A 9495-nucleotide genomic window follows, 5' to 3' on the forward strand; every position below is an offset into this window, starting at 1 on the left:
TAGCAGAGTCCGGTGCAGTCAGGCTCCCTCCAGCAGCAACACTGAAAACCGACAATCACAACAACAAAGGGGCCAATGTCGACCATGCCGTCTTTAATTTCCCAGATTACGGCCGATATCACCCCAACAGATGAGAGTATGTAAGAAGAGGGGGGGAGGAGACTCGATTCATCCCCGCCTAGTTAGGTCCCATCCATTCGACTTTTAGTCTGGCCCAACTAGAATCGAATGCACGCCATCGCGTGCTTTCACGGCGGGTCCTGTTTGTCGCTTAACACTCGACATTCCTTCTGTACGGCGCTGGCTGGGGCTTGAGCTCAGGGAATCCGGATACCGACTGGGCCCTCACGGCACGTACAAAACGACCTCTACCCGATTCAGCAGGTCGTTGATACAACACTCACGAACCCGTTGGCCGGGTCCAACAAAGCTTAGCAAGAAGAGGATTGGAATGGCGGAGGAATGTACCGCGCCGACAAAGCCCCATCCATCCTCCTTATCTTCCTCTGCAATCCCCTCCCTCGCCAGTAGGCTGGCACAGTCCACCAATCACCATTGGATCCTACCAGCCGACTATCAACGCAACACCCTGCACGTAGATAGGTAGGTAAAGTATCTATCTATCTCATCGTGAGAGAAAACTCGCGAGTAATTCTAGATAGCCCGGCCGACCAACAAACGCAAAGGCATAATATCGTGAATTGACTGCCCACTTTCTGTACTGGAGATGTGGAAACTTTGCTGGGTTCCGGGTTCCAGGGGTTCACACAACGCCGTTGTCGGCCGTATCCCTACACTGCAATTTGCATGCAACCATTGTTGCGACTAGAGAACCGTGGATCAACTGCGTTGCAGATACAGGCGCCCAACACGCTTCTCCACGCCGACTCGCCGCGAGTGGTTGCTTGCAAACGCCAATCATCATTACCTAGTGTACACCAGGATTTCGATCAGCCATTCATTTGTTGTTTATCCCGATGTTCCAGGTTTTGGCTAATTGCAGTAAACGTTGAATTGGCGATCAGCAGAACTGAGAACAGAGACTGAATGAAAGAAACATGGAACGCCACACCTCAGATTGCAATTGTGTGGTTCCCCAATATCCTTCACTTGCCCGTTATCGTCTTCGAAAACCCAGGCGTGTCTCGGACGCTATAACCGCTACCGTGAGCTATTTCAGGACATTTGCCGGTCCAAGCTGAGCCCTCAGTCCGTAGGCCGGACGAGCCACGGCCCTTAGGCGCACGTCAGAGGACCGAAACTTGTCGGAGAACTAGGGTGGGAATTGGTTCGCCTACAAGGTGGCAGAAGCGAAATCCAAAGCCTCTCCCGTCCTTCGAAGACCAATCGATGGCAAGCTCGCGGTACCCGTCATTGTGGCTGTAGGCCTTGTTCAGACGACCACGGGTCTGAGGCAAAGGCTCACATCTAGATTTGCTGACTACAGACTGGACAGGCGACTTTGCGACACGGGCGCCCTTCGCCGTCTCAGATTTTGACGCAAACATCAAGGTTGTCCCCCCTGCGTCTCTTGTAAGCTTCCATGCCAACCCTTCCGACCCCCTTCCCCCAGTCCATTCGACGAGCGGCTCCGGTTGATGCGGGACGTAACAATCCATGCTATTCACCATCTTTCGAATAAGAAGCGTGGTCACAGTGATACACCGCAACGTGCTCGAGGTGATAAAAGGCAGGCCAGCCAACGGCTCTCTGTTCTGAGTCCCTCCGGTCATTCCAGAACGTAGCCCGGGACCGTCACAAGTGAGGCCACCTTGGCGTTCAAGACGTTCCGCAACCGAGGATCGGGGGGTTGTCCCAGGTCGACTCACATAAAAAGAGCCAATTGCGACTGCCGTTCCGACGATGGACGACAGCCCTACATTTCTGCACTTTTTGTCCATGGTATGATGCCCGATTACTCTGGCTTCGCCGTGTGAGACTTGACCAAACAGCGCCAAGTAAAGTCAGTGACGAGAGGCCAAGAGCCACGGAAAGATCTAATACAGATTACATCGCCAAGCCCCCCCCCCCGGCTCTTGGTGAGGTTGTCAGGGAATTGGCTGACTACACACACGGTAAACAGCACTTGATTCTGCCTTCTTTACAGTGTCGAGACATGTCTCACTGCATGGGTACGTCGTGGCTCCTGCACGGCAGTCGAGTCGAGCCTCGTCGAATGGTCGCACCAGCAGGTGGGCAGACAGTCCATCGAAACCAAACTCTGAAGCCTGACTCTGGACCCTCGACCAAAAAACACGCCTGCACGGAAGTGGCATACAGACCGTTGTTCAAGCTGGTAGATCCAAAGTAGCCTGGTCCGTCGTGAAAGCCGCCCAACCCGCCGAGGCAAAAGTTCCCTGTGACTACCAGCAGGTATCTACCATGCTTCCATTCATTACCCAGACCTCACAAACTCTCAACAGTCAGATCGACGTGTGCAGGGACAACGGGTTCATGCACTCGTCTTGCGCCAGGCCTTTGGAGCTCAAAGCAAGACGTCACACTCGTCGACTGTCCTTCGTCATGCTTAATAAGTGCATGAGCAACCGGTCGACTCAACCCTTCTCTGCTTCTGTCCCTGCTTCCCCTTCTCTTTTGCTGTTCCTTCGTCATAACACAACGCGCGCGCCCCCCAAAAACTGGCAGAGCCGTAAGTACGGCAAGCGGTCAAGCTTTTCCATGAAATCGGCCCACCGACCTCAGTTTTGTTTCACTTGATCTCAGGCACCGGACGCCCTCGATCCCTAATGCTTCAGAACCAGCACTTCAGACGGAAGCCCGACTGACCCTGTCAGCGAGCGTCATGGCCCCGGGAGAGCCCTGTTGTTGAGCTGAGCGCGCAGAGTGTCGGCAATACATGTTTGAGGACAATGGGCAGGCAGGGTTATACAGTTACGCGTGAGTCTGCTTCAGGGCCTGATTGACTTGCTGGTAATGGCTAGATAACCCCTCCATCGTCTGTCATCGCGCATCTGACAGGTGCCTTCAGTATTAGCATTTGGGGTTTGGACTTGTACCCATCATCGCGTTGAACTTTTTGGGATGCCATCGGAGGACTGGAAATTCCGAAATTGGCCAAAGTCCGAGCGGTCTCGGACCTAAGCAAGCTGTCAGTATCGATCTGACAGCCCAGAATACCCAGTGAGATGGCACGGGGAAGGAACGCGTTCTCTACATTCCTGGCACATTGCTTTCGAGCATTGTGCAAGTTTTCAACTGAGAAAGGATGAATAGTACTGTGGCTCCGTAGGTTGCAAACGAGAATCAAGACCGCTTCTTGGCATTGGCTGCCAAACATGGTAACATGGCTCGAGTTGTGTAGAGACCGGGAGGACAGCTCCAGAGATTGCAAGCAGTATTCCTCTCTGAATTTTAAATTTTTTTAATTTAATTTTTTTATCTTACAAAAAGGCCTCCAGATCCTGCCTCACAGCATTGAAAGGATCCGAGAACCCTCGGAGACCACGTGGCTCGCACGACTTCCGCGCCGAATCACGGGTCGTAGTCCAACCCAAGGGCCGACCGAGGTGGGCTGGGGCGCCTGCAACCGGCACCGATTGAAAATCGGGCGGGGGCCGGGGATAAGTGGAAGGGACTCTTCGGGGTTTTCCACAGTTCGCCCGACGGCCAAATTTCCCCCATGGACGGTGCGGTGTGGGTGCGTGTGGCTCTTGCTGTCATCGTCATTGATCAGTGGCGCCTATCAACTCATCCGGCGTGCGCGAGCCTAATTGAATGACCTAAGGCTTGCAACCTTTTTTTCCCTCTGCTTCTGATTAACTTTGTCTCCCTCCAAATCGAATCCCAAGGTGATGGTTCGCTTTCCACCTTATTTCCCTTCCATACGCAGCCATAGCCAGCTATGTTACGTCACAGCATAGCTGGTCTCTCCGCGAGAGCACCCGCACAGAAATGCTTTCTCTCCGCCTCCGCCGCTGCCGTAGCAGGACGTCAATCCCTCCGTAATTCGAAGACGATAACGACGACGACGACATCGCGACTTCTCTCGTATACGCGGACGGCGCGCATACGCACCAGCAGCCACCGTCAGGTCCTCGTTCCCCCATCGCCCGCCTCCCTCGGCGCACCGCGCAAGGCGCGCACATACCCCCGCGGGAGGAAATGGCTGCGCCGGCTCCTCGTCCTCTCCGCCGTTGGCGGCTCCATCTACCTCTTCGACCGCCAAGTCTACGCCTCCGGGCTCGGCCGTACCCTCCGCACTTTCAGCATGGGCCTCGTGGTCGCCCTCGACTACAAAGTCAACTTCCGCCCGGAACCACTGACCGGCGGCTCCGTCCAGGACCTGCACCACCGCAACGCCGAGCGCTTGTTCGAGCTACTGCGACACAACGGCGGGCTGTATCTCAAGATCGGCCAGGCCATCGCCATGCAGAGCGCTGTGCTGCCGCCCGAGTTCCAGAAGATGTTCTCGCGCATGTTTGACGACGCCCCGCAGGACGACTGGCGCGACGTTGAGGCCGTCATTCGCGAGGACTTTGGGGGCAAGAGCGTCGAGGAGGTCTTCGGCGTCAGCTTCCGCGGCGAGGAGGGCAAGGGCGTCATGGAGCGGCGCGCCCGGGCGAGTGCCAGCGTCGCGCAGGTGCACTGGGCTCGCCTCCCTGACGGCCGCGAGGTGGCCATCAAGATCCAGAAGCGCGAGATCGCCAAGCAGATCACCTGGGATCTGTGGGCGTTCAAGACGGTCGCCTGGATCTATAGCAAATGGTTCGATCTGCCGCTGTACAGCCTCGTGCCCTTCATCACGGAGCGGCTGGAGCTCGAGACGGACTTTCTCAACGAGGCCAAGAACTCGGAGACGATGCGCGAGCTCATCCAGTCGGAGAAGAGCCTGCGCGGCAGGGTCTACGTGCCCAAGGTCTACTCGGAGCTGTCGACGAGGCGCGTCATGGTGACGGAGTGGATCGAGGGCATCCGGCTGTGGGACAAGCAGGGCATCAACGGACGCTGGATGGGCGGCTACGGCAACGGGTCCCCCGGCGTCCAGGGCGCCAGCCTGCAGCCCCCGGACATGGTCACCGTCCGCCGCGAGCTCCGCGAGCGGCCTTACGCCGAGCAGATCAAGCCGGAGCGCGCCGATTGGAAAGGCCGACGCGGCCGCGGCGGCCTGGGCTTGTCGAGCAAGGAGGTCATGACGACCATGATCGACCTCTTCGCCGCCCAGATCTTCAAGTGGGGCGTCGTCCACTGCGACCCGCACCCGGGTAATATCTTCATCAGGCGGCTGCCCAACGGCCGCGCCGAGCTCGTGCTCATCGACCACGGGCTGTACGTGTACATGACGGACCGGTTCCGGCACCAGTACGGCGTCTTCTGGAAGGCCCTCATGACGTTCGACAACAAGACGATCGAGCGCGTTACCGAGGAATGGGGCATCAAGGCGGCGGACCTCTTCGCGAGCGCGACGCTGCTGCGGCCGTACGAGGGCGGCGACGAGCGAACGCGCAACGGGCTGATGAAGGAGCTCGAGGGCAAGACGCCTGCCGAGCGGCACTATGAGATGCAGCAGCGCATGAAGCAGGGCATCCGCGAGATGCTCGCCGACGAGGAAAAGTGGCCCAAGGAGCTCGTCTTCATTGGCCGCAATATGCGCATCGTCCAGGGCAACAATCAGTACCTCGGCAGCCCTGTCAACCGTGTCAAGATGATGGGAGAGTGGGCGAGCCGCAGCCTGTTCGAGGACCCGAACCTGCCGTGGGCGAGCCGCGCCGGTAACGCGTGGCGGCATCTTCTGTTCAAGGGCGTGCTGGCGCTGACGGACATTGCCTTTTACTTCTTTAAACTTAAACAGTGGCTCGGCGTCGGCGGTGGTATGGAAGACGAGATGGAGAAGAGGATGAAGGACATTGCACAGGACTTCGGCGTCGAGCTGCAGCACGAAGTTTTTGAGGGGTAGGTTAGACCATGCGTAGATCCAGAGGCGTGGGGAGAGGACAGCCGGATGGATGTAGGTTTATAGAATCACGGTAGCCGGCGGTTTAGATGCGCGTTTTGCGGCTCGGGACTCGGTGTGAGTCTTCTAGACGCTTACTTTTTATTGATACAGGAAAGATACCACTCATCTGTCAGATACCGTTCGTTGTTTTTTTGGTTGCCCTGTGGTCCCCATCATGTGCTGGACCGTACCGAGCCCCGTCAAAGAAGTCGACGCTATCGGGAGACCGGCCCAGGAAGATGTGGCCTGTCGTGGTGAATTTTTGGCTGCGGTTGTGGCTGCGGTTTCTTCTATATGTCGTGTTCCGGGCGAGAAAACAGCCACCACTCGAGGCTCGGATGTACACATCTGAGATAGACACCCTTCATGATCAAAGTCGTGTCCTGGCCTTGAGAGTTGGATAACTTCCTTTGCCGGCAAGAAAAGATTGAAGGCTCGCCAGACTTCACACCGTCTATCTGTAGCGAGACACTTGACGGCGTGTCTTGACCAGACCAGCAACCTCCCCAAGGTGGTGGTGGCCCGGCCAGAATGTCATGATTTTCGACCCGGCCTGCCGCTATTCCTTACCTACTTGCCCGCTATGCCTCTCGTTTTGGTACCTAAGAGGGCGTTTCGGCGCCCATATTCTTGGTTCTCGCCCGTCGATCATGTTTTCGATGGGCATAATCCTCTCAAGTCGGAGCTGAAGGAGAATGGCAACTGCCTGCAGCGCAGCAACGAGGTCGAGCCAAATCCTCGTGCCCCGAAAAGACCGGGGCACAACCCTTGGTTCGCTCTTTGGGGGCAAAGCAGCCGGGCTATCCTTTCACCTAACGAAGGAACCTGCGGTCTGAACCGCTCTGTCGTCTACCCCTCCGTCGAGATTGCGCTTACACGCGGTATCGAGGCAACCCACCCCTCTTGAGGGCTGACAAGGTCTTACAGCCCGTGTCCCGAGCCCTCTCTCTTGGACTACATATACCTACCTTGGAGAATCGATTCAGGGCCCCGTCTTCCTTGAAGCTTCGAGCTCCTCTCACATGGGGAAACCAAAAACGGATGCAGTGATTCCTAAGCTGCGGCGGGCAAGTATCGGTCCGAGGTACGGGCTGCCCGGCTCTCTAGAGAACGTTGCAGACACGCTGTGCCTCCCATCCCTAGCCGCCAGTCAAGGAGCACACGGTATTAATACCAAATAACTCCCGTGCCAGAGGGAAAATGCATGTATCGTGGGCCTCACGACGCCGCCCTAGTTTTCTAGTCTCGGACCAGGGCTTCTCCGGAACCACAAAGACCGCCAAGATCACGGACTGATGCGACGCTTCGGGTCGTGATTCCTGCACCCGAGAGAAGAACCAGCCGGGCGGGCCGTCACGAGACAAGAGAGGCAAAGAGGCAAGAGATACTGAAGCACGAGACAATAGCGTGGCATGCAATCGTATATGTGCGACGCACAGTGTAGGAGTAGGCAGGTAAACGAGCCTGAATCTAGCCCGGCGCTATTGCCCTGCGGCCTGGCAGCTGTACGCCCCTAGAAGCCCCGAGGCAGGGAGAGGGCGAGGAGGGGGCTGCCCGAATACTGTTTCCCCTCTTCTTTGCAATGCGTGAACATGACGTGGAATGCTTTCGCACCTCTTGCCGGAGCCTGGGGGAGTTACATTTGCAAGGCAGAAGGCTCAGACGACTGGCGGATACGGCTTGGGACAGGCGGCATGCCAGCAAATCCTATCTAAGGTACCCAGCAGAGCCGCATGGGCAAGCATCACAGGCCTGTTCAGGTGTATAGGGCTGAGCAAACATGAATATCCGCTGCCCAGGAAACCTTGCTGCGGACCACCCTGGCCACTTGCCAGTTGGTAGGCACCCGCAGAGTGTTGATCCCGAGCGTGTGTAGCCATCTCGTTGGCCAGCAGGTTCGCAGCTCAACACATCCCAGATCCAAGCCATAAGCAGCCGATACAGGCACGTTGACATGGCCAGTTGTCTCTCGTCAGGTGTCTACATTCCAAGCTGTTCTTACAGGCCCAGGGAGGACCGGGGATGAGATCCGCGTCCGCTATGTTGGCTAGTGCTGCAAGCGCAGCATTGTCTGAAGAAGAAGAGTTTATCCAGGCTCCCGGCTGTGAAAGCCCGGGCCGATACTGCATGGGAGCGGGAGAGGCAAAGAGCCAGCGGGCCGAGATGGATGCGGCCGAGCTCTGAATCCCCTAGGGCCGAAAGCGGTCTCCACAGCATTGTAGCTCACGGGATCTTCCCGGATCTTGTTGAATGAGACGCCAGGATTAATAGACAATGACGAAACCATCCTCTTTGCGCGACTCGGCGAGCTGCACAGTAGGCCAAGCGGATATCAATTCTCACTTTTCGTTCATGTCTTGAACTGCATGAAGTTGAGTTAAGCTTGGGGGTTATCAGGGGATCAGAAAACCATGCGTAATGGGCCTGGTTTGGTTCGCAATGGATTCGGCGCCACTCGAGGAGAGACACCGGCGTCATGTCTCAGTCTCACAGCTTGATGGATAAGGTGAAGTGACGGTTTTGGGTGGGTAGCGTTAGCGAGCCAGAGGTCGGGGGCCAGAAGTTAGACTAGTAGGATAAGGGCATGCTGCGTGCGGGAAATGAAAAAGGAAAAGAAAAAAAAAGAAGGGACCTGGGGCCCCTGGAATGCGGTTGGGCATTGTTCCACATGCTAAGGCATTGTGAAATTGGAGCGACGATCGATCTCGGACAATTTGGGAGGGTTTTTTTTCTTTCTCTTTTTTGGCTGAGATGGCATGAAAGAGCGCGTGGTTAATATGAAACAAGGCCCATTTCGGCGTCGGAGGCCCATAATTCATGAATACAGGGGGGCGGAACCGTGGATTGGGGGAGCGAGATTATCTCTTGGGTCCGGGGGCTTCAGCTCCCGAACAAGAGATGATGGAGAGCTGTGAGTATCTAGGGCGAGTGCGTTGGTGAGGCCGTGAGCCTCCCGATAGATGCAAGGCCTGACACAAAGAGAAGAGACTCGACGACCCAGCCAGTGGCAGTTGTGTGTGTTGCATTGCGAGAGATCTCTGCGATTCCAGGCGTAGGAACATCAGTCGCGTGGCACGTCCGTCGTCAATTTTCCGGTTGGCGTGGACAAGCTGGCTAGGCCGCAAGGGCAAGGCCGTTTCCATCCGTGCCCACAAGCCCCTGCAGTCCCCAGTCTAGCCAAGCGATTGCTGCCGTGTGCATTGTAGGAGAAAAAAAACAAGGAAAAAGGCGGAAAAGGCGGGCTACGAATACAGAGTACGCAAGCGTCAATTACACGATGCAGCATGGCCGGCAGCGAGCGTATTGCGCGCACAAAAGGCGCCAAGACGCCGGCACTGTCTCTAATTCGACCAGTCGACGTTCACAGCTGGCGCATCTCGGGCTCTTGGGAGAGAAGCAGCGCGAAAGCCACGCGTGACAGACGCGCGGAAGCAACGAGTAAAAGGGACCAGTAGCCGTGCAGTAGCCGACCTACCTAGATAGGTAGGAGGTAGGTGGACAGACTACCTAGTAGATACTGATTGGGTCGGTGGGAAGACTTT

The 9495-nt window shown here is 56.6% G+C and overlaps 1 protein-coding gene across 1 annotated transcript; it reads left to right on the plus strand.

Moving 5' to 3' along the window:
* Positions 1–3726: 3726 nt before the first annotated feature.
* CDEST_08194 (Putative ABC1 atypical kinase-like domain, protein kinase-like domain superfamily) lies at positions 3727–6167 on the plus strand. Its single transcript, XM_062924353.1, has one exon. It carries the CDS (start codon positions 3863–3865, stop codon positions 5912–5914), a length of 2052 nt encoding a protein of 683 aa, XP_062780404.1. The 5' UTR covers positions 3727–3862; the 3' UTR covers positions 5915–6167.
* Positions 6168–9495: the final 3328 nt, after the last annotated feature.

This window comes from Colletotrichum destructivum, chromosome 5 (genome assembly GCF_034447905.1).
Source record: "Colletotrichum destructivum chromosome 5, complete sequence".
In the NCBI taxonomy this organism is placed as follows: domain Eukaryota; kingdom Fungi; phylum Ascomycota; class Sordariomycetes; order Glomerellales; family Glomerellaceae; genus Colletotrichum; species Colletotrichum destructivum.